The 24812-nt window shown below is 43.3% G+C and overlaps 1 protein-coding gene across 2 annotated transcripts in view; it reads left to right on the forward strand.

Moving 5' to 3' along the window:
- The window catches only part of LOC140493816 (uncharacterized), a 91397-nt gene that overhangs the window by 31863 nt on the left and 34722 nt on the right, over positions 1–24812 (forward strand). Inside the window, exon 3 of one of the 2 annotated variants that reach the window (XM_072592726.1) lies at positions 1004–1131. The exons of the other annotated variant lie outside the window; for it this stretch is intronic. Coding sequence (XP_072448827.1) covers positions 1004–1025 — 22 coding nt within the window. The 3' untranslated portion in view covers positions 1026–1131. The remainder of the gene's footprint in view (positions 1–1003; positions 1132–24812) is intronic. 2 annotated transcript variants of the gene reach the window in all.

The following is a 24812-nucleotide window of genomic DNA, read 5'->3' on the forward strand; positions in this document are numbered from 1 at the left end:
GTGAGTGAACAAGTGTGTGACTGAATGAGTGAGAGAGGGAGTGAATGAGTGAGTGTGTGTCAGTGAGTGAATGAGTGAGTAAGTGAGTGTCTGTGAGTGTCAGTGAGTGAATGAGTGTCAGTGAGTGTCAGTGAGTGTCAGTGAGTGAATGAGTGAGTGAGTGAATCAGTCAGTAAATCAGTGTTCAGTTTGGCTCTAACCAAAGGTGAGATCAAGCTGTTAGGCACCAGCAGAGGGAGCAAGAGCACAGCCAGGTCTGGCCCATGGTGAGTGGGAAATGGAAAATGGTTGTTTCAAAAATGCAGCCAGGAGGCTGGGGTAAATGAGGAGTTGCAGACTGACAGTAATGTTGTGCTACTGTTAGCTGCAGTGCCAGGAACAAGTCAGGCAGAAGCACCAATAACTGTGCGGGAAGCAACAGCACAGGAAAGTGTTACAACTTGTCCGTGAAAACGCCCGACTTGCTACTTAGTGGGGTATGCAATACTAACAACAAGGAAAGTATTCAGGATTAGTGAATTGGAGAAGTTAGGCACAGTGTTGTTGCTATGCAAACAACACATGACACATGCTGAAACACAGTTTCACAGAGCAGGTACACAATTATGATTATACAGACATGCAGATATTTACCACCTTGTATTTCATTCATATTCCCCGACTTCTTACCATAGAATGAGCTCTATGACTACAACCTTAGACGGAGTGAATGGTTTGACATCAGTCTATATTCATTCACTTCCTTTTTTAAAATTCGTTCACAGGATGTGGGTGTCGTTGACTTGGCCAACATTTATTGCCCATGCCTAATCGCCCTAGAGAAGATGATGGTTAGCCGTCTTCTTGAACTGCTACACACTGCATGAACACCCACTGTGCTCTTTGGGACTTCTCAGGATTGTGATCCAGTAACAGTGAAGAAATGAGCATTGTAGTTCCAAGTTTGCATGGCACATGGCTCAGGGGGAAGCAAAACCTGAATCTTCTTCCTTTGTATTTCTAGATGGGAGAGGCCATGGATTTGAAAGATGCTGTTGGAGGAGCCTCAGTGAGTTGTTCTTCTCAACCAGTGCTCCCCAGCAAGGTAAACCCAGCCCAATTCAGCTGAGGGGGATGGTATGAGCAGAGAAAGTGAGTATGGAATTTGTACAGAATACATACCAATGACAGAAGAGTAGAGGCATTGAATTGTTAGTGAGAGACAGGTTGAGGGGTCTCTGAGCAGTCACCTGGCCAGCTCCACCATTGAACAGATTTCTTCAAAAGTGACTCTGTCTTTTATTTTGCTTATGCAAGAGCTTGTTGATAAGTTAAGAGGCTTGAACTCAAAGTATTCACAGAGTGGAGTGGGCTGCTACATGGCTACTGGGCAGGTACTTGGAATACTCAAGGTTCAGAAGGAAAGTGAAAATCATCAAAGTCCCACAGCTGGCATGTTCATTTGAGAGATCTGATGGGTGGTTGAAATAACTCCATGAAGATTGGTATCCCATCACTACATCATATTTTATTCACATGTACATAGTACGTGACACTGACCCAGCTAGCTCAGAGCCAGGTCCTGAAGTGAACAGAACCTCTGACACCTCTGTTTATTTTTTAACATTTTTTTTTCATTTCCCCACACCACTGCCTCACTGCGGTAGTGCTAATTTTTTTCCCCCAGCACCAAAGTGTGAGCAGGTGGACACTTCTTTTTTCTTTCTTTCTTTTTCTTTTTTTTATCTTTCCTTTTTTTTTTATCCCATCACCAAGTCACCCTTTATTTACACATGGAGTGCCTTTGACACTGGTCTGGCTTCTTCAGAGCCAGCTCTCAGAGTAAACAGGATGATTGACACTTGTCCTCTTCTTTTTATTTTTCTTTTTTCTTCTTTTTATTTTTTCCCCCAGCACCCATGTTATGTGCGTGCAGGTGGACACTTCTGTTTATTTTTTTTTCAGTCACAACGATGGTTTATTAAAAACTATTTACAACAGAATCTGTTTAAATGCGGTAAGCTGGGTCAAAGAATTGCTCACAATCACTTGCGCAAGACAAGGATTCAAAGTTTGGTAGAAGATTTGTAGCTCGGGTGCTCGTTGTTGTGGTTCTGTTCGCCGAGCTGGGAATCTGTCTTGCAAACGTTTCGTCCCCTGTCTAGGTGACATCCTCAGTGCTTGGGAGCCTCCTGTGAAGCGCTTCTGTGCTGTTTTCTCCGGTATTTATAGTGGCCTGTCTCTGCCGCTTCCGGTTGTCAGTTCGAGCTGTCCACTGTAGTGGCCGGTATATTGGGTCCAGGTCGATGTGTTTGTTGATAGAGTCTGTGGATGAGTGCCATGCCTCTAGGAATTCCCTGGCTGTTCTAGAATTGACAACCGGAAGCGGCAGAGACAGGCCACTATAAATACCGGAGAAAACAGCACAGAAGTGCTTCACAGAAGGCTCCCAAGCACTGAGGATGTCACCTAGACAGGGGACGAAACGTTTGCAAGACAAATTCCTAGCTCGGCGAACAGAACCACAACAAGACAAGGATAACAACAAGTCTAGGACCAACTGGGCCATGACATGGAATTTTTAAAGAAACCTGTGAGCTCAAATGCAAGGGATCACTTGATACCTAAAAAAATGTTTTGATGGTTAGTACTAAAATGGACAGCCAATAAAATCCAGTTATGCATAAGCAGTTTCTGAAGGTGCACAAGTGCACACTTGAGTGAGTGCGTGCTTGGTAACTGCTGCTAGCTGGTTTGTAAAGATCGATAGAATAACTATATACAGGAATGCAAAGGTCAGGTTACTCCAGACACTTCTGCTTATATCTGCCACTAGGTTTGCCTGATTGGACCGGGTTAACAGCCCCAATCAGAGAACCCATATTCTCTGAGATCCACCCGGCTGACCTCGTTCCAATCATTACTGTGGTGAGTTTAAGGCAAGAGTCGCCAGCCCTCAGGCAAGTGGAAGGCCAAGCTTGCATGGTGACCTGAGCTCGTACAGGAGTGTAACCCATACTGTTGGCATCACTCTGCATGAGGAGAGACTGTCCAGCCATCTGGGCTAACTGACTTTTAAAGTGAAAGAGATAAAGTGAGCATGTGACATAGTTTTCATGAGCACTTAAAATCAGAAATGAGGATATAGAAATTTATTATCGTACAAAGTGTGACAAAAACAGAGCATAGGGAGAGCCCATGCATACACAAGAATTTAATGAAGATATAAACAGATTTTGCTGTTATATCTTACACTAAATCACTCTTCTCACACTATGTGACTTAGTTTCATCAATACCACTCGAATGCAAAAGAAATTGAGAAGTTCCTATCACAGTTTTAATTGTGAGTAACACAAGAAAATAGGGCACTTAGTCTTCTTGACTAAGAAGGTGTAACGTGCAGGATTTAATCTTATATTATGTGCAGAGATCATGTACATTTACAGTGTTTAACCATTTAATACTATGTCATTGGATTAGTAATCTATTCGGCTTCCAATAAAGCTCTGAACTTGTATGTTCAAATCCCATCATTACAGCTAGTGGGACATAAATTCCATGAATAGATTCAAATTGGAAGCTAATCTCAGTAATGGAGTAATCATAAAGCTGTCATTAGAAACATAGAAAATAGTTGCAAGAGTAGGCCATTCGGCCCTTCGAGCCTGCACCACCATTCAATATGATCATGGCTGATCATGCACTCTCAGTATCTCATTCCCACTTTCTCTCCATACACCCTGACCACTTTAGCCACAAGGGCCACGTCCAGATCCCTCTTGAATATATCTATAAAACTGGCCCCAACAGTGGGAGAGAATTCCACAAGTTCACAACTCTCTGCGTGAAGAAATTCTTCCTCATCTCAGTCTGGAATGGCATCCCCCTTATTCTTAGACTGTGAGCCTTCATTCTGAACTACCCCAACATTGGGAACATCCTTTCCACATCTCACCTGTCAAGTCTCATCAGGGTTTATATGTTTCTATGAGATCGCCCCTCATTCTTCAATATTCCAGTGAGCACAAGCCCAGTCAATCCAGTTTTTCCTAGTATATCAGTCTTGCCATCCTGGGAATCAGTCTGGTGAATCTTCGCTAGACACCCTCAATAGCAACAATGTCCTTCCTCAGACGAGGAGCCCAAAACTGGACTCAATACCGAAGATACTGGCCTCACCAAGATGTTGTATAACTGCAGCAAGATATCCTTACTGTGATACTCCAATCCTCACGCTATGAAGGCCAGCATGCCACTAGCTTTCCTCACTACCTGCTGCATTTGCATGCCAACCTTCAGTGACTGTTCCACCATGAACACCCAGGTCTCGCTGCACCTCATCTTTTCCTAAAAATGCCACCATTCAGATAATCTGCCTTCCTGTCTTTGTCACCAAAGTGGATAACCTCGCATTTATTAAAATTATACTGCATTTGTCAAGTATTCGTCCCCTCAGCCAATCTGTGCAAGTCACCCTGCAGCCTCTTAGCAGCAATCTCACAGCGAACACTGCCATCCAGCTCAGTGTCATCTGCAAATGTGGAGATATTATATTCAATTTGTTCATCCAAATTGTTAATGTATATTGTGAACAGCTTGGGGTACCAGCACCGAACCCTGTGATACCCCACTCATTTCTGTCTACCACTGTGAAAAGGATCCATTTATTCCAAACCTCTGTATCCTGTCTGCCAACCAGTTCACTAAGATGCTGTGTGGAACCTTGTCCAAAGCCTTTTGAAAGTCCTCAAAAATTCCAGAAGATTTGTCAGGCATGATTTCAATTTAGTGAATCCATGCTGACTTGGGCTGATTCTGTCACTGCTTTCCAAATGCTTGACTATTACATCCTTAACGATTGACTCCAGCATTTTCCCCACTACCAATGTCAAGCTCACCAGCCTGCAATTACCCATTTTCTCTCTATCTCCTTTTTTAAAGAGTGGGGTGACATTAACTAACCTCCACTCCATTGGAACTCTTCCAGAGTCTATAGAATGCTAGAAAATGATCACCAATGCATCCATTATTTTTAGAGCCACTTCCTTCAGTACTCTGGGATGCAGAGCATCAGGCGCTGGAGACTTATTGGGTTTTAGAACAAAGAAAATTCTGGAACAGGGATAGGCCCTTCGGCCTTCCAAGCCTGCACCAAACCTCTATCTAAACCTATCAGCTATTTTCTAAGGATCTGTATCCCTCTGCTCCCTGACCAGTCATGTATCTGTCTAGATACATCTTAAATAACACTATCGTGCTTGCCTCTACCACCTCCACTGGAACTTTCCCCAGTACCATTTCCTGAATAAGAATTTCCTTCAGTTCTTCCTTCATGCTTAATCTTCTATCCCCCAGCGTTTCCAGAAGGTTGTTTCTGTCCTCCTTAGACAAGACAGATCCAAAGTATATGTTCAACTGGTCTGCCAGTTTGTTATAGAGTCATAGAGATGTACAGAATGAAAATAGACACTTCGTCTATTCCAACCAGATATCCTGACCTAACCTAGTCCCATTTGCCAGCACTTGACCCATATCTCTCTAAACTCTTCCTATTCATATACCCCTCCAGGTACTTTTTAAATGTTGCAATTGTACCAGCCACCACCACTTCCTCTGGCAGCTCATTCCATACACGCACCATCCTCTGCATGAAAAAGTTACCTCTTAGGTTCCTTTTATATCTTTCCCCTCTCACCCTAGATCTATGCTTGCTCTTTCTGGACTCACCCACCCCAGGGAAAATACCTTGTCTATTTATCTTATCCATGCCCCTCATGATTTTATAAGCCTCTAAAAGGTCACCCCTCAGCCTCCGATGCTCCAAGGAAAATAACTGTTGTTCATGATGAATTCATCTGGTTGTAATGGTAAGGGACCTACATTTGTCTTCACCAAACATTTTTTTCTTCACATATCTACAGACATCTATAGCATATGGCATTGCCTGGTTTAAAAATAAAACCCATCTGGTTCATTAATGCCCTTGACAGCAGATCTTGATGTTATAGAGATCGACAGCACAGAAAAAGTTTCTTTGGCCCATTGCTTCCACAGCAGTCAAAAACAATGACTTAACTATTCTAAATCCTGTTTTCCTGGTATTTGGCTCCAGGTCCAGGGATGTTAAACTACCCCCTGACATGTCTAGCAAGCCACTCTGTTCAAAGGAGAATTGCAATGGGGCATCAAATGCTGATCCTACCAATGGGTGCTCAAATCTCATAAACTGTTTTGTAAGAAACTAAATCATCCTGAATGTCTACAGGCTTCTCTTTCTGGTGAATCAGCACATTGGGTTATTATGACATTTGACTCTGCAGGTGAATCTGCTCAGAGCAGATTCCAAAATAGTTAGTAGATGGCAACATCTCAATGGGACAGCCCTAAATAAAGTTGTCTATTTCCAAAGGGCCTGGAGTCCTCTCCCTCAACAGAAACTACATTTTCGATATTTATTGTGGCCTTGCCATTCTAGGGGATGGAGCACTCGTGTAAGTCTGTAGTTTGCACATGATAAGTCAAGCCAACACAGTTAGACATGGTATTGTTACGCAGACAGCGCCTGACGCAAATTCAAATGTAATTAGGCAAAATTGGCATCCGATTCTAATTAGACAAGCATGCAGATGTTCCTGTCCTCCAACATCAATGTCAACCATGCTCTAAAACACTTACCAGTTAAACAGCTCCATGACTACACCTTAACTAGGAATCCAGTACTGTGCTTATGCCCGTCTGCTGTCTGAAATGTCTGTAGAAACCAACCTGTTTAGGGTAAAAACAAAAGCGTTCTTTGAAATGTAAAGATATTTTGCCCAGTATATGTCAAGCAGCAGCAACAACCTCAGTATGTTGTGTATTAATTATTTGAATAAAGCAGCTTACCCTCAGAAGGTTTGAGAGAATCCTGAAAGATGACTTATATGTAGAGCAGTGGGTGTGTGTGAGTAATATTTGTCATTCCAGTTCCTTCTATTTTGATCCTGCTGTGTGAGTTCGCGACAGCGTCTCTCCCTTGTGCTGAAATAGCAGCAACTTACTGCAACAAGATGACACATACTGAAGGAAACTCCTTTGCACCTGCCACTTATTTTAATTGACACCTGTACTGCCTATGGATAGTGCATCCTTGGTAAGTCTAACTCTATTTGCTCCCTCACATTCACCTTTCTCAATTTCCAACCTGTTCCAAATTGATTTTCTGTAAATGAGCCTCCTGAAATATGCCTCAGACATCTTGCAGCACAGTGGTAGTGTTCCGTGTGAGGTAGAATCTTTGAGTTTGACTTCCAATGCCAGGAAGAGTTGGACATGAAAGCTGTGTTTGTAACATAAGTCGATTGTCAGCCTGTGATTACAATTCGCCTGATGGCAATGGGGTAAGAACTGGGGAGTCTCCTGGTCGATTGATTTGATTTGATTTATTGTTGTCACATGTACCTAAGTACAGTGAAAAGTTTTGTTTTGTGAGCAGCATATGCAAGAACATACGGATCGTAGGGTGATTGAACAGAGCAAGGCTACAGCTGCACAGGAGGTGTTCAAAAGCAAGATCGATATTAGATTTGAAGATTGAGCGGTCCATTCAGAAAGGAAGAAAAGACTGACAGACACCTATTTCAACCCCTGGGTACTGGCTACTTGCCACCTGTTCCTATGTAAGAACTTGAGTATGGAGCAGATCCACACAAAAAAAAAATTGATAGAAGAAGAGAAACAAGAGAACAGCGTTGAAGCAAAATGGCTTTAATGTTGAAGAAAAGTTCTGAAGAAATGTTCGTGAACTCGAAACATTAACTCTACTACTGCTCCACAGCTGCTGCCAGAATTTGCCAGCAACTTCTGTTTTTATATTTATTCCTTTGCTGCTTTAAAAGTACAACTGGAGTAAGGGTGTATTGATTTAAAGTAACCTCTTCCTCCATTCAGAACTGCAGTCCACCGTAGAATTTTATATCGTTTGTCTATTTGCCAAATCAAGTTGTTTGGAGTGCAATTCCTCCACTTCCTTACTACTGTTTCAGATTTATGTCAGATTTGAGAATGATATTGATACCCAGCTTTACCACTAGTTTTAACATGTACCTTGAATGTGCCAGGTTATGGTGTAAGTATTCATTTTTCCTTTGCTTAAAAGCATTTTGAATTTACTGCTCAGTAGCAGTTAGAATTTGTACTGGGTTTGTTGAATTCCTCAGGGAAGGAATTGGTCTTGGCCTGTTATATGCATTACCTGGAAACTTAGTCCCATTCAGTCACTAGAATTGAATATGAGACATTTATAAAACAGCAAATCTCTCCAATATGGCCCGATTTGCAACACTAACAGAGACAAATTTTGACCGCCTATTTCTTTTGTTTATTTGGGATCAGTCACCATTGTGTTTTTTACAAAATGTATTTCAATAGTCACACTCCAGGACCAACGGGGCAAGGAGTAAGGAAGGTACCTTCTGTCTCCAAGGCCAGATCCGCACTGCAGACAGGCAATTGGGTCACCCAGGAGCAAGTTCCGAGTGTTACTCACATCAGTGTATGAGCATGTCAGTGTGGATTGCTCTAACTTTGCCAATAGGTTGCATTTCTCCTTCAAACAGCCTCACAGCTGCAGGAGTGCAGGCTGCGAGTCCAGTTCAGCACTGTGATTACAGTCATAGAGTCATAGAGATGTACAGCTTCAATCCTACTCATCCATGCTGACCAGATATCCTCACCTAATCTAGTCCCATTTGCGAGTACTTGGCTCATAACCCTCTAAGCGGAAGTGGGTACTTCAGATGCTGGAGATAAGAGTCAAGGTTAGATTGGTGCTGGAATCTTGACTCATATTCCTCCAAACCCTTCCTATTCATATACCAATCCAGATGCCTTTTAGATGTTTGAATTGTACAGCCTCGACCACTTCCTCTGGCAGCTCATTCCATACACGTACCACCCTCTGCGTGAAAACGTTGCCCCTTAGGTTCCTTTTAAATCTTTCCCCTCTCACCCTAAACTTATACCCTCTAGTACTGGACTCCCCCAACCAAGGAAAAGACCCTCTCTGTTTACCCTATCCATGCCCCTCATAATTTTGTAAACCTTTATAAGGTCACCCTTCAGCCTCTGACACTCCAGAGAAAACAGCCCCAGCCTATTCAGCCTCTAACCCTGGCAACATCCTTGTAATTTTTTTCTGAACCCTTTCAAGTTTCACAACATCCTTCTTATTGATGGGAGACTAGAATTGCACGCAATATTCCAAAAGTGGCCTAACCAATGTCCTGTACAGCTGCAACATGACCTCCCAACTCCTGTACTCAGTGCTCTGACCAATAAAGGAAAGCATACCAAACGCCTTCTGTACTATCCTATCTACCTGCGACTTCACTTTCAAGGAGCTATGAACCTACACTTCAAGGTTTCTTTGTTCAGCAACACTCTCTAGGACCTTACCATTGAGCATATAAGTGCTGCTCTGATTTGCCTTTCCAAAATGCAGCAGCTCGCATTTATCTAAATGAAACTCCATCTGCCACTCCTTGGCCCATTGACCCACCTGATCAAGGTCCCATTGTAATCTGAGGTAACCTTTTTGGCTGTCCAGTACACCTCCAATTTTCATGACATCAGCAAACTTACAACTGTACCTCCTAGGCTCGCATCCAAATAATTTACATAATTGACGATAAACAGTGGACCCAGCACCAATCCTTGTGGCACACCACTGGTCGCAGGCCTCCAGTCTGAAAATCAACCCTCCACACCACTCTCTGTCTTCCACCTTCAAGCCAGTTCTGTATCCAAATGGCTAGTTCTCCCTGTATTCTACGTGATCTAACCTTGCTAACCAGTCTACCATGAGGAACCTTGTCGAACGCCATACTGAAATCCATTACATCACATTAACCGCTCTGCCCTCAGCAATTCTCTTCGTTAATTTTTTTAAAAACTCAATCAAGTTCAGGAGAGATGATTTCCCATGTTGCCTATCTCTAATCAGTCCTTGTCTGTCCTGTAATCCCATTTACATGTATATCCTGTTCCTCAGGATTCCCTCCAACAACTTGCCAACCACTGATGTCAGCCTCACCGGTCTATAATTCCCTGACTTTTCCTTACCACCTTTCTTAAAAATTAGCACTATGTTAGGCAACCTCCAGTCTTCTGGCACCTCACCTATGACTATCGATGATACAAATATCTTAGCATTTACTTCCCTCGCTTCCCACACAGTTCTGGAGTCACCAAATCAGGTCCTGGGGATTTATCCACCTTTATTTTAAGTCATCCAGCACCTCCTCCTCTGCAATATGGACATTTTTCAAGATGTTACCATCTATTTCCACACATTCTGTATCTTTCATGTCCTTCTCCACAATAAACACTGATGCAAAATATTCAATTAGTATCTCCCTCCATCTCCTGTGGTTCCACACAAAGGCCATCTTGCTGATCTTTGAGGGCTCCTATTCTCTCCCTAGTTATCCTTTTGCTCTTAGTGTATTTATAAAATCCTTTTGGATTCTCCTTAACCCTATTTGCCAAAGCTATCTCATGTTCCCTTTTTGCCCCCATGATTTCCCTTTTAATTTACTCCTCCTGCCTTCATACGCTTCTAAGGATTCACTTGATCTCTACTCTCTGTACCTGATATACGCTTATTCCTTTCTCTTGACCAAAAACTCAATTTCTCTAGTCCTCCAACATTCCCTACACCTACCAGCCTTGCCTTTCGCTCTAACAGGCACACGCTGTCTCTCATTATCTCACTTTTGAAGGCTTCCCATTTTCCACCCGTTCCTTTACCTGTGAAAATTCACCGCCAATCAACATTTGAAAGCTCTTGCCTAATACTGTCAAAATTGGCCATTCTCCAATTTAGAACTTTAACTTTTAGATGCTGTCTATCCTTTTCCATCACTCTTTTAAAACTAATAGAATTATAGTCACTGTCCCTAAAGTGTTCCACCACTGACACCTCAGTCACTTGTCCTGCCTTATTTCTCAAGGGTAGGTAAAGATTGAATGAAAAGGGCCTGTTCTTCAGTTCGCAGCAATATTTCCTCATTTCCTTTGGGTATGGACTGCTCATGTCTTGGCATGGGATTTCATTGAGAGTACCTGTTGGCTTTTGTAGCAGTGATAACATAGCAAAGAGATATTGTGGTGTCTACTATGATCTGTTAGCCTGGTGTTGTCAATCTTGCTTTGCAATTCCATGATCCAAACAGTTTTGAAGGAATGTTGCACTGTCAAAAGTGTAGTCTTTTACATGGGATGTTCAACCAAGGTCCCACTTGACCTCTGAGGCGATTGGAAAAGGCTCAATGACATGACTCCGAGAAGAGCAATTGTGTTCCTTTCCATGTCCAGGTCAACATTTTTACCCACTGTGACTATCCACAAAACATACAATTTCAATGCTGGTTGTTAAAGGGTGTCAGTTGCAAACTGACTACTGAATTTCCTACAGAATATCAGGGGCTGTATGCTGTGAAACTGAATGACCATAAGACATAGGAGAAGAAGTAGGATATTCCACCTATCGAGTCTGCTCTGCCATGCAATGACCTGCTGGCTGATCATGGCTGACCTGAGAATCCTCAACTTCACTTTCCTAATCCTTTCCCAATTACCCTTGATTCCTTTAGTGATTAAAAAATCTGTTCATTGCAGCCTTGAAAATACTTAAAATGCCAGCCAGATTGTGATGGCAATTGTAATCCATTACCCATTAATGCAATGCAAAAATACAGCAATGTCATGCAAAAATCTAACTTTGATCTTCGACACTTAATGATCATAGACTTGTTAGTATATCCAATTGGTTCTGCTAGATTCTTAGAGAATGATATGTGACATGTGCCCACTTAGTACGCATGTTATAGAGTCATAAAGCTGTACAGCATGGACACACGCCCTTTGATCCAACTCGTCCATGCCGACCAGACATCCCAATCTGACCTAGTCCCATTTGCCAGCATTTGGCTCATGTCCCTCTAAACCCTTCCTATTCATATACTCATCCAGATGGCTTTTAATTGTTTTAATTGTACTAGCTTCCAACACTTCCATTGGCAGCTCATTCCATACATGCACCACCCTCTGCAGGAAAAAGTTACCCCTCAGCTCCTTTTTAAGTCTTTCCCCTTTCACCTTAATCCTATGCCTTCTATTTTTGGACTTGTTTACCCTCGCTAAAGTACTTGGCTATTTACCTTACCCACGCCCTTCATGATTTTATAAACCTCTATAAGTTCACCCCTCAGTCTCCGATGCTCCAGGGAAAACAGCCCCAGTCTATTCAGCCTCTCTCCAAAATCTAAACCTTCCAACCCTGACAATATCCTTGTAAATCTTTTCTGAATCCTTTCAAGTTTCACAACATCCTTCCTATAGAAGAGAGTCCAGAATTGAATTAAATTGAATTTATTTATTATCACATGTACTGAGGCACAGTGAAAAGCTTTGTCTTGCGAGCAACACAGGCAGATCACAGAGTTAAGTAGCATAGATAGTAAATAATGGGTAAACAGCAGCAAAAACACAAACATAGATACAGGCGAATGTAAAGAGTTTGTGAGTCCATTGAACACAATATTCAAAAAATGTCCTCTCCAATGTCCTGTCCAGCTGCAACATATCATCCCACCTCCTATACTCAATGTTTTGACCAATGAAAGTAGGTGTATACCAAATGCCTTCTTCACCATCCTGTCTACCTGAGACTCCACTTTCAAGGAACTGTGAGCCTGCACCCCTAGGTCTCTTTGTTCGGTACACTCTCCAGGACCCTACCATTAAGTGTATAGGTCCTGCTCTCATTTGCGTTATCAAAATGCAACACCTCGCATTTATCTAAATTAAACTCCATTGCCATTCCTTGGCCCATTGGCCCATTAGATCAGGATCCCATTGTGCTCTGAGAGAACCTTCTTTGCTGTCCACTACTCCTCCAATTTTGGTGTCATCTGCAAACTTACAAACCATGCCTCCTATATATCTTGGAACAGTTTGCCAGTGAAATGCAATCTGGTGTCAGACACTATCTGACGTCGGAGACTGAATAAACTGAAAATAGCTGTAGTCATGCCAGTGATGATCACACGTGTTGTGTTATCAAAGTGTAGTGCAATGGGATATTTGAAAAAGTTATCCACAACAAGAATGTAATCCCTCTGCACCACGAATAGGTTAATTGCGACTTTAATCCAAGGAGTGAATAGAACTTGGTGTGGCTCCCTTAGTTGCTGGGATTGATATTTTTGGCATGCTTCATGTATGTTCTGGAGGGGTTGAATATCCTGATTGATCCCTGACCAATGTCAGATTCACGTACCAGCATCATGTGTATTCCACACCCATGTGCTGCTGGATTAAGACAAACATGACATCTCGATGTAATGCATTTAGTATTCGGGCCTTTTTGCCATTGAAGATGACTTGATATACCGTGTTTATTGCTGTATGGCCAAAATGAATGAAACTTCTCAAATACATACTTAACACTGTCAGGACACCCCTGGATAATTATCTTTTGCAATTCTTGTAATTGCTCTTCTTTGTTGGTGACCAATTGTAACTGCTCGCCATGGTCAAAGAGTGACAGATCAATCTTGAGAACATCTTCAACTTTGTGATCAAGAGTTTCACTGTGTAAATGAAAAGTAATTTCTTAGACTTTGTGTGGGTTGGGTAATCTGCTCAGTCTGTCAGATGGAATCCTCTTGGCACCTGGCACATACACAGTTCGGAAATGTATCTTTGCACATTAACATTAGATGCCACAAATGAGGAGGTGCCTTCATTAGCAGGTATTTTGTGGCAGGTCATTTCCCTTGGCTTAGGATCTGCTTCGAAGGTGAATTTCTTGCCGAATAGGTATGTGTGAAACCGGATGACGCTAAATACCAGTGATTACATGTCACCTTCGATATTGAAATAGTTGGCTGCTTCTCACTTTAAAAAAAAAATAGCAGTTTTTTACTTGCAGAAGATTTACTCCCAGTCTTTTGTTGGATGCATTCACTTTGAAAATGGTGGGTTTTTTTCTGGCTTGGTAGTATTGCAGTAGAAAAGATTCTGTAGAGAGAGCCTTCTCGAGAGAATGAAAAACATTTTGGTGATTGTCCTCCTGCAGAAAGAGGACATTCTTCTCAAGAAAATCTCTCAGCACAGACACCTTTCCCATGAAGTTGGGAATATATGGTACGGGAAAATTGGGAAATCCAAGGCACCTCATGGATTCTGGTTAGCCTTTTGAGTGGACCCTTGTTTAATGTCTCAACTTTACCTCAATTGGGATGGAATCCATGGGTGGAGTAAACAGGCATGGGGAGGTTTATCATGGTGATATTGACTTGACAGTCTGTGCTGTTAAGTGCTGATCCTGTTGCATTGCTGTTGTCAGTAGATGAAGGTTTTGATCATTCTTTAAGTTAATGCTTGAGTTAGTTTGGATTCAGGCACATTAGTAAAGTGCCATCTTTCTTAGAAATGCATATGCTGGAGCTACACCAGTCTGTGTGGTGCTCCACCTTCCAAATGGTGCCATTTTGATCCATCTCATTCAGTTCCACACAAGTCTTCTTCTGAACGTCCGTGTTATACTTCCTTGGTGGGTCCATAGATAGGGATTGCTCATCTTCAAGATGTAATATTGCAACACTCTTACTGAAACGATCTGGATACCGGTTTTTGAGACGGTTGAAATGATTCAAATGCATCATGCATGTTCAGTTTTGGTAGCCCAGCTCCCACTGCTGGATCATTGATATCTAGCAGGTGGAAGATTTCAGAAAGCTAAGATGATCTTGGCACTGTCGCCGCAGTGTTTGGGCCAGCGTTTATGTCCATCCCTAGATGCCCTTGACAGCATGTTGGTAAGCAGCTGCACCCCATCTGCTGCAGGTAGAATCACAATGCCCTTAGGGAGGGAATTCCAGGATTTTGACCCAGCAACATTGAAGGAACGGCAATATATTTCCAAGTCAGGATGGTGAGTAACTTGGAGGAGAACTTGCAGATGGTGTGTTTTCATGTACTTGCTGCCCTTGTCTTTCTAGATGGAAGTGATCATGAGATTAAAAAGTGCGATCTCAGGGTCTTTGACAGTACCTTCCAAGCCCACGAGTGAGTGTACCAATACATTAAATGCCGTGAGATAATAAGTTGGCAGTGGATCTTATATTAAATTCAGCTTTTAGGATGTGTTTTCCTGAATTTTCAAGGCATTCTGATGTTAATGGCTGTAAAAACTTCTAATTATTTGATTCTATTAATATGTTGTGTGAGGTTAACAATATGGAAAATGTGTTCATCTTCTGGAATTTGCCTTTCACTTGCTTGACTTTAAACCTCATTGATATGTTTGCACTTGTGCATCTGCTTAATACCTGCCTAGCTGCCTGTGCAGTGACGGTGTTGATCACCTGTGTTTTGCTGTGAGCTCTGACTTGGGCCATGGAATGATACTGATGAACACTCACAATCTCCCTTATGCATCCAGCCACTAATAATGAGGCGGACATTGTTGAAATCATTGAAATGAACTTGATGTTGACATGCTGCTGTGTTGCAAGATACAGGCTGATTATTCACTGCAGTACTTGAGGCCTATATTCAAAAATCATTTGAATTTCACCCTTGGAGCCTCTGATAATGCGGAAAATTGACTTGAACTTTTCAACCCGGACAGGAAATTAGGCAAGACTGGTACCTTATTAAGCATCTGTTGTGTCATCCCATCTCTGTCTCTCCATTCCACATTTACCTCCTGATTTTAAGCTTATTTCCTTTGGAAAGATTCTCTCTGAAATTTTGTGTTTTGTTCTTTGGTTTGTATCCACGGCCATTGATTTCTCAGATTGTTGGTTGACTTCCGTGTTAAACAGTAGGCGGGAAAATGAAAGCTGTAGTTACATTCATGCAGGTAGATTTGTACTCCACCTACAACTGACAATTATGTCTTTGACATCTGGGTGTGTCCTTTTTGACACAATGATGTTTTCTTAATATGTAAGCCGCAGTATTGGAAATTATAATTGTCAACGACCTTTACAATTAGATTCAGTAGATCTTAAAGAAGCGTAACTTCATATTCCTACTGATCTGCACATATTCAGGGCTATTTAAACAAATAAGTTTAGCTATTCACATTTTAAACCTAACCACAAATTAGTCTTGACTAGAAAGAAGTCCTGTCCTTAAACCTTGAGGTCCACAAAATCCAAACAGACTGAGGCAGAATAAAAAAATGCGGTGTAAATTCATTAATAGCACAACATATCAGAGAGTGTCAATCAATGGTACGGATCAGGAAAATGTGTCTTCCTGACAGGCAGGTTTTTTTTCAGAGATTTGTTGTGAAGTTACTATAAACACCAATTATCAAATGTGTTTTACAGTAACTTCATAATTCTGGCTTTCTGGAGGCATATGAAAGAATTACATTTACATGGGACCTTCAATAACCTCAGGATTCCCAAAACAACTCAGAGTTAATTACAGACAGTTTTTTTTCCTAAAAGCATTGCTACTGTTGCAACATAAGGAACAAGGCAGTCAATTTATGAATGGCAAGCTCCCACAAACTCTAATGTAACAATGGTCAGATGATGCTTCAGCATCTGGAGAAGTGTCATGTCAGATTTGAAATGTTAACTCTGTTTCTCTCTCTACAAATGCTTCTAGACCTACGGGTTTCTTTAGCATTCTTTGTTTCCTCTTCAGATTTCCAGCAATGCAGAATATTTCTTTAATGTGGGTGCTTTGGCAATGTTTGTTGAGTGATTGATACTGCTCCAGGACACTGGGAGTAACTCCCCTGCTGTTCTTCAACATAGTACCATGGAGTGTCTTATCATCAGCTGAGAGCAGACAGAAGCTTTGTTTATTAGCGTAGCTGAAAGACATTGGCTCAGCTGAATATGCAGATTATGGAAATACTTCCACATATTTGTGGCTTCTGTGTAACTAGGAAGGTTTATGAGCAACGATGATTAGCTTGAAGGCTAGCAGAAAGCTCTTATTTATTACGCTGTTGAGTTCTCAGTGCAGGCTGAAATAAACATTTACGTCAAACATAACCTTAGCTTTAATATGAAATTTGATTCCATTCAAAATTTTAAAAGTTCTCCATTCATTGGAATTTTTTTTCCCCTTTATAATAATTATCAGGCACCTGCTGATTGTGTATTCAGATGTTAATCAAATTCATTCCATTATACAACCTCCAGCTCTAACAAATAATTATGTTGTAAACAGAAGTGCCCTTAAATCTTAGGAAACATTGGTCTGGAAGAACGCAATAAATAAATGTGATTTCTTTTATATTGTGGGTAATTGCATCTGAACAAACTTTTAGCTTCATGCTGGCAAAACAAAATTCACCTGAAATTTAAATGCGTTGTAGAAGAGGTAAAACACTAAAAAGCTGATTGTTGACTTCAGGAAGCAAGGAGGATGGCACGCCCCTTTCTACACCAGTGGAGCTGAAGTGGAGAGGGTCAAGGCCATCAAGTTGCTAGGAGTGACGATCACCGACGAACTGTCCTGGACCACCCATGAGATGTGACAGTCAAGATGCCACAACAAGGCCTGTTTTTCCTCAGGCATCCTAGGAACTTGCCATGTCCATACGGACCCTCACCAACTTCTATGGATGCACCATTGATAGCATTCTATCCAGATGTACAACAGCCTGGAATGGCTCTGCCCAGGACCACAGGAAATTACAGCAAGTTATGAACACAGCCCAGACCATTACACAAGCCAACCTTTATCTAGTTAGGTGGATAAAGAACTGGTTGAGCAACAGGAGACAGAGAGTAGTAGTTGAAGGGAGTTTGTCGAAATGGAGAAAGGTGACCAATGGTGTTCCACAGGGGTCAGTGTTGGGGCCACTGTTGTTTGTAATATACATAAATGATCTGGAAGAAGGCACTGTTGGTATGATCAGCAAGTTTGCAGATGACATGAAGATTGGTGGAGTAGCAGAAAGCATAAGGGACTGTCAGAGAATACAGGAGGATATAGATAGACTGATAGTTGGGTGGAAATGTGGCAGATGGTTTTCAATCCAGACAAATGTGAGGTGATGCATTTAGACAAGTCTAATTCTAGAGCGAATTATACAATGAACGGAAGAGCCTTGGGAAAAGTTGATGGGCAGAGAGATCTGGGAGTGCAGGTCCATTGTATCCTGGAGGTTGCTGCACAGGTGGATAGAGTGGTCAAGAAGGCATATAATATGCTTGCCTTCATCGGACGGGGTATTGAGTATAAGAGCTGGCAGGTCATGTTAAAATTGTACAAGACATTAGTTCAGCCACATTTAGAATAATGTGTACATTTCTGGTTGCCATATTACCAAAAGGATGTGGACATTTGGAGAGGGTGCAGAGAAGGTTTACGAGGATGTTGCCTGGTATGGAAGGTGCTAGCTATGAAGAGAGGTTGAATAGGTTAGATTTACTTTCATTCGAAAAAAAAACATCGAGGGGGGACCTGATTGAAGTTTACAAAATCATGAAGGGTATAGACAGGGTGGATAGAGACAAGCTTTCTCCCCAGGGTGAAGGATTCAATAAGGAGAGGTCACACTTTCAAGGTGAGTGGTGGAAAGTTTAAGGGGGATACATGCGGCAAGTACTTCACACAGAGGGTGGTGGGTATTTGGAATGCGTTGCCAGTAGAGGTGGTAGAGGCAGGTACGGTAGATTCACTTAAGATGCATCTGGACAGATGTATGAGTAGGTGAGGAGGAGAGGGGTACAGATGCTTAGGGACTGACCGACAAGTTTAGGCAGTACATTTGGATCGGCTCAGGCTTGGAGGGCCGAAGGGCCTGTTCATGGGCTGTAAATTTTCTTTGTTCTTTGTTCTTTGTGTTCCCATCCATGGACTCCATTCACACTTCCTGTTGCCTCGGAAAGGCTGCCAAAGTCATCAAAGACCCCTCCCACCCAGATATAACTTCTTCCATTAGGACAGAAGATACAAACACTTCAACACATGTAGCAACAGGTTCAAGAACAGCTTATTCCCCACTGTTATTAGACTGCTGAATGGACCCCTCCAATTTCAAATCTAATGTTGATCTTGCTTCCTGTGTACCTTCTTTGCAGCCGTAACTTTGGATTCCTCACTCTGTTCAATCATCCAATGATCTTCGCATGTTATGATCTGCCTGCACTGCACACAAAACAAACTTTTCACTGTACTTGGGTAAGTGTGACAATAAGAACTGAAATTAAAACCAAATCACGGTTTAATGCTGAAAGAACTCCACGAGGGCCAGTATCCCGTCCCCAAGTCACCCTTTATTTACATGTGCTTAGTACATGAAGGTGATCCAGCTAGCTCAGAGCTGGCTGCTACAGCGAAGAGAACCCCTGAAACTCCTGTTTCTTTTTTTAAAAGTAGTGGCCCGTGACAAGCAGTGCCCTTCACGTCAAAGGGCAATGCTGCATGATCAAACAGTGAAGGGGAGGGCAAGGATTAAATCAAAATAGAATCAAACAGGGAAATAATGCACTCCACTCCCTGCGGTGCCCACCTCCCCCTGAACAGCTCAAGGGTGGTGGTGGACACCTACACTTCTGTTTTTTATCATTACCCCGACACTGCCACCTGACTGCGGTAGTGCTTATTTTTTCCCCCAGCATCCATGTTGTGTGTGTGTGTGTGTGCAGTGTGTGAGACACAGTGAGAGACACAAGGTGCACAAATCTTTATTCAAATTTCCACCACCAGGAAGAAAGGAAACACCTGAGTGGCCAGTGACAAGCAGTGCCCTTCACATCAAAGGGCAATGCTGTGTGATCAAACAGTGAAGGGGAGGGCAGGGATTGAATCAAAATAGAATCAGACAGGGAAATAATACACTCCACTCCCTGCGCTACCCACCTCTCCCTGAACAACTCCAGGGTGTCGGTGGACACCTACACTACTGTTTATTTCCCCCCTCCCTGTTTATTTTTTTATTTTATTAAACAAATAACAAAAACAGTTTACAACAAAGTTACATTTACACCTGCAGACAAGAGACAGCAATTTTACAAGGGAGAGGAGCAGCAAAGCCAGGCCCCAAACCCTACCATTCAAACAGTTTACAGGGATATGAGGACAAACCTCAAATCCCAGTTTCACATATAAAAATATAAAGAGACATCAACAACGGGCAATGCTGTGTGATCAAGACAGTGAAGGGGAGGGTAGGAACTAAAGCAAAATAGAGTTGGAGGGAGAAATAATGCACTCCACTCCCTGCGGCGCCCACCTCTCCCTGAACAACTCCAGGGTGTTGGTGGACACCGCGTGCTCCTTCTCCAAGGACACCCGGGCTCTAACGTAAATCTCCTGTTTATATCTATCAGCAATAGCTCCCTGATTGGGGCTGTTAACCCGAACCAATCAGGGAACTTGTACTCTCTGAGATCCATCTGGCTGACCTCATTACAACTACTACATCCCTGTCCCCCACGTCCAGGGATGTAGGCCTGCCCTTTCTCCTGTAGCTTCTCCTGGGTTGTTTACACACCAGGTATGGTTCCTCCAATCCTGCCTCAAATGCTGGTGGCGTGCACCGGACCGGCCTCTTGTGCCCTAAGCATCTCAATCAAAATTTACCTTCTTCAGGCGGTAACAGCATTGAGGCTGCGCTAGCTGCTGCATCTGTCTCGTCCTCTGTGGTTGCTTTGCCGCTAGGTGGAGGCGGGGGGGGGTGGGGGGGGGGGGGGGGTGGTGGTGAACCCACAGGTTCTGTCAGCTTTGCTGGATGTGCTGAGGAGCCGGGTAAGTTTTGCTCCTGCCCCGTTTGCGAGGTTGTAGCTTTCAAGTTGTCCACGAGCTTATTCAGGACTGCCTGTCCTACCTGAACATTGTATGCCAGAGGACCTCATGTTGACTGTTCCTCTTACCCAGGCAGGGCTATTTCCCTAGTTTCAACACCAAACTCCACTGCCCTCTCGCCTCAAGGTGTTCCTGATGCTGTTTCACCCCACTCCCTTTCCCAGGTCTGGGAAAATCTGATTTAAGCTGGTGCAGAGCTGGCTCCTAGAGTGAAGAGAACCCCTGACATGCCTGTTTATTTCTGTCAGCCAGGGTGGCACACTGGCTCAGTGGTTAGCACTGCTGCCTCACAGTGCCAGGAACCCATGTTCAATTCCAGCCTCAGGTGACTATTTGTGTGGAGCTTGCACATTCTCCCCGTGTCTGCGCGGGTTTCCTTCGGGTGCTCCAGTTTCCTCCCACAGTCCAAAGATGTGCAGGTCAGGTGAATTAGCCATGCTAAATTGTCCACGGTATTAGGTGCATTCATCAGAGGGAAATGGGTCTGGGTGGGTTACTCTTCGGAGTAAGAGCTATGTCTACATCCTCTGCCCTTGAACCCCACCCCTCCAAGTGCAATGAGGATACAATCCTCAAATTCCACCCCAGTAATCTCCAGAAACAGGGCACCATCCTCCGCCATTTCCGCCACCTACAGTCAGACCCCACCACCAGAGATATATTTCCCTCCCCACCCCTATCAGCATGTCGCAAGAGACCATTCCTTCCATGACTCCCTCGTTAGCTCCATACCTCCCACCAATCCACCCTCCACACCTGACACCTTCCTGTGCTGCCACACGAGTTGTAAACCTGCATCCACACCCCCCCTCCTCTCCTCCATCTAAGGCCTCAAAGGATCCTTCCACATCCAACAGAGATTTTCCTGCACATCCAAACACTTCATCTATAGTGTCTGTTGCTCTCGATGTGGTCTCCTCTACATTGGACAGACAGGAAGCCAATTTGTGGAACGTTTCAAAGAACACCTCTGGGACACCTGCAGCAAACAACCCCACCACCCCGAGGCCAAACACTTCAACTACCCCCCACCCACTCCGCCAAGGGCATGCAAGTCCAGGGCCTCCTCCACCGCCAAATCCAAGCCACCTGACACCTGGAAGAAGAAGGCTTCATCTTCTGCCTTGGGACCCTCCAACCACACACCGTCAAAGTCAATGTCACCAGTTTCCTCATCTCTCCTCCCTCCACCTCATCTCAGATCCAACCCTCTAACTCGGCACCGCCCTCTTGAACTGTCCTCCCTCTTCATCTTCCTTGCCTCCAATTCATTCCACCCTCTGCTTTGACCTATCACCATCACCCTTTACTTGCATCCACCTATCACCTTCCCAGTTGCCTTCCCCACAGCCCCTCTCCCACTCTCCTATCTATCTCTCAGCCCCCTTCCTTTCCTCCACATTCCTGATGAAGGACTTACGTCTGAAACATTGATTCTCCTGCAGCTCAGATGCTGCCTGACCTGCTGTGTTTTTCCAGGACCACACTTTTCAACTACTTCCAATCCTGACCACCAGTCATAACTTGTCTAATATGTTCATTTTCGACATCCCTGGAAGATCTTGGTGGAGTTCAGCCAGTATCTGATGGTGACCTTTGCTTGGGACAATCCCCACAATACAATGTCGTACTCTACTGTGATCTGGCCTCTCCGGGTCCAAAAAGGTTTCAATTCTGTTTGTGATGGTTCTTTTGTTGCTCCCATTACCACCACTTGGCTGTTTTATTTGCCAAGACAAAACCTTTTTGTGTCCACAGTCTGACATTGTCAGTGGTCACCAAAAGGCTGTCCAAAAAGTCTAAAATGAGAAAGGTCTCTTTTTGTTGTGCACCCGCCGCTGCTGTATCTCCCAGTAGGAGGCAGCTGAAGGCATCTGTATTTGTTACTTGGCTACCCGGACGGTGTTACAACTTGTAATTGTACACACTTAAAATGAGAGCCTATTGCTGAATTCACCCTGAAGCTATAGGAGGTGTGGCCCAGTCCTCTTTATATAGCCTAAGCAGGGGTTTGTGCTCATTACTATGACAAATCTATGTCCATTTGGTGGAGCTTTCTCATATCAAACATAACCGCCAAACCTTCCTTGTTCCTCTGGAGTGTCACAAAGCTAGTCCTTTTTTTCCCCTAAAAGCTGTTCCTTGGCTCAAGAAGACTCTGTCCTTGATATTTTTCAGAGGGGTCATAAACCAGGCCCGGCTCCGATCAGTCTGGTTTGGTACAGAGATGAAAAGGATTTTGAGAGGCCTTTTGTTTATATGTAAACAGATGAGACTTCAGGCCGAAGTGGTCATGTTTTAGAACTGACCTGTAGAATGAAAGGGGAGTGGTCAGCTTTCTAGCTGAGCTAAGCAGTTTTAGTTCAGTCTTGAACTGGGAAGTTCAACAGGGAGCTGTGTGCAAACTTTCTCTCTCTGTCTGCCCTTCACCTTCAACCTGTAAGCATGTGTTCCATTTATATAGGTTTTTAAAGGGAGTTTGCTCATTGGGACTGTTGTGTATATTCGGAACAGTATCTTTAAGTATAATTTGGAAAGACTGTGTTCTGTAGGTGTTCTTTTTTGTGTTCTTTATGTTTCATTCTAATATTTTGTGAATAAATTTTTGTCTGTTTTAAAATCTAATAGTCAACCTCGCCATCTTACTCTGGGTAATTTTCACTGTACACTTACTGAAACAAATTGCAAAGTTATGCTTTGGGGCTGCCTGCTTAAGAACGTTTTGAGTGGTCTGGCCAAGTCTATAACAGGAGGTACTTACATTCGGCATCAGTCAAAGTCCGGTAAGCATATGGTAAAGAGCTTTCCTCTGCATTGGGCCATCTGTGAGCTAACACTACCCCAATACCATACAGGGGGGCATCTCATGCCAGCATCACATATCGCCTGGGATTGTCGTGTTCCAACACCTTGGATGATGTTAGCTACTTCTTCAATTCCCTAAAGACTTCACCTTGGCTATGAAAACATTTCCAAGCTTGGACTCTTTTTCAATAGCAAATGTAAAGGTATGAGGATGGAGACCAGGTTATGTGTGAATTTTCTATAAGAATTCATCAACCCAGGGGAAGCCCGAAGCTCCAGTACAGACGTGGGAGCTGGGGTACCTTTGATCGCCCTCAGTTTATCTTCCAATGGGTGTAACCTGGTCTTGCCAACTAGCCATCTAGTTCACCCTGGGTGCCTGGAACATATTTTTCCCTCCTAAGGCATACATCCTCTTTGAAGAAATTTTTAAGCTCTAATACCAAGTTCTCTAAATGCTCTTTGTTGGTCTTCCCAGTTATTTCCATGTCACCCACATCAATGGCGACCTGGAGTGGACCTTGTAAAATGTTCTCCATCGTCCACTCCTAAACGGTATAGGCTGATGATACGTCAAATGGCAGTCTAGTGTATTGGTACAAAGAGATAAGAACAAAGAAAATTTACAACCCAGGAACAGGCCCTTCAAACTTGAGCCAATCCAAATCCACTGTAAACCTATCACCCAATTCCAAGGCATCTGTATCCCTCTACTCCCCACCTACTCATGCATCTATCCAGAAGCACTTTCGATGGTACAAACCCTTCTGAGTATTGATTGTAGCATACTTTGATTAGATTATACTAGACTCCCTACAGTGTGGGGATAGGCCCTTTGGCTCAACAAGTCCACACCAACCCTCTGAAAAGCAACCCATTTCCCTCTGATTAATGCACCTAACACTATGGGCAATTGAGCTTGGCCAATTCACCCAACCTGCACATCTTTGGACTGTGGGAGGATACACACGCAGACACAGGGAGAATGTGCTAACTCCACACAGTCACCCAAGGCAGGAATTGAACCTGGGACCCTGGTGCTGTGAGGTAGCAATGCTAACCACTGAGCCACCGTGCCACTCTGGAAATCCTGATCTCATTAAAATTGTAGGAACACATTGCTTATGTGCAACTTCATGAACGACAGCCCCCTGCCAGCTTTGTGTATAAATCCTCTATCTGAGGGATTGG

This window comes from Chiloscyllium punctatum, chromosome 22, assembly GCF_047496795.1.
Source record: "Chiloscyllium punctatum isolate Juve2018m chromosome 22, sChiPun1.3, whole genome shotgun sequence".
Classification (NCBI taxonomy): domain Eukaryota; kingdom Metazoa; phylum Chordata; class Chondrichthyes; order Orectolobiformes; family Hemiscylliidae; genus Chiloscyllium; species Chiloscyllium punctatum.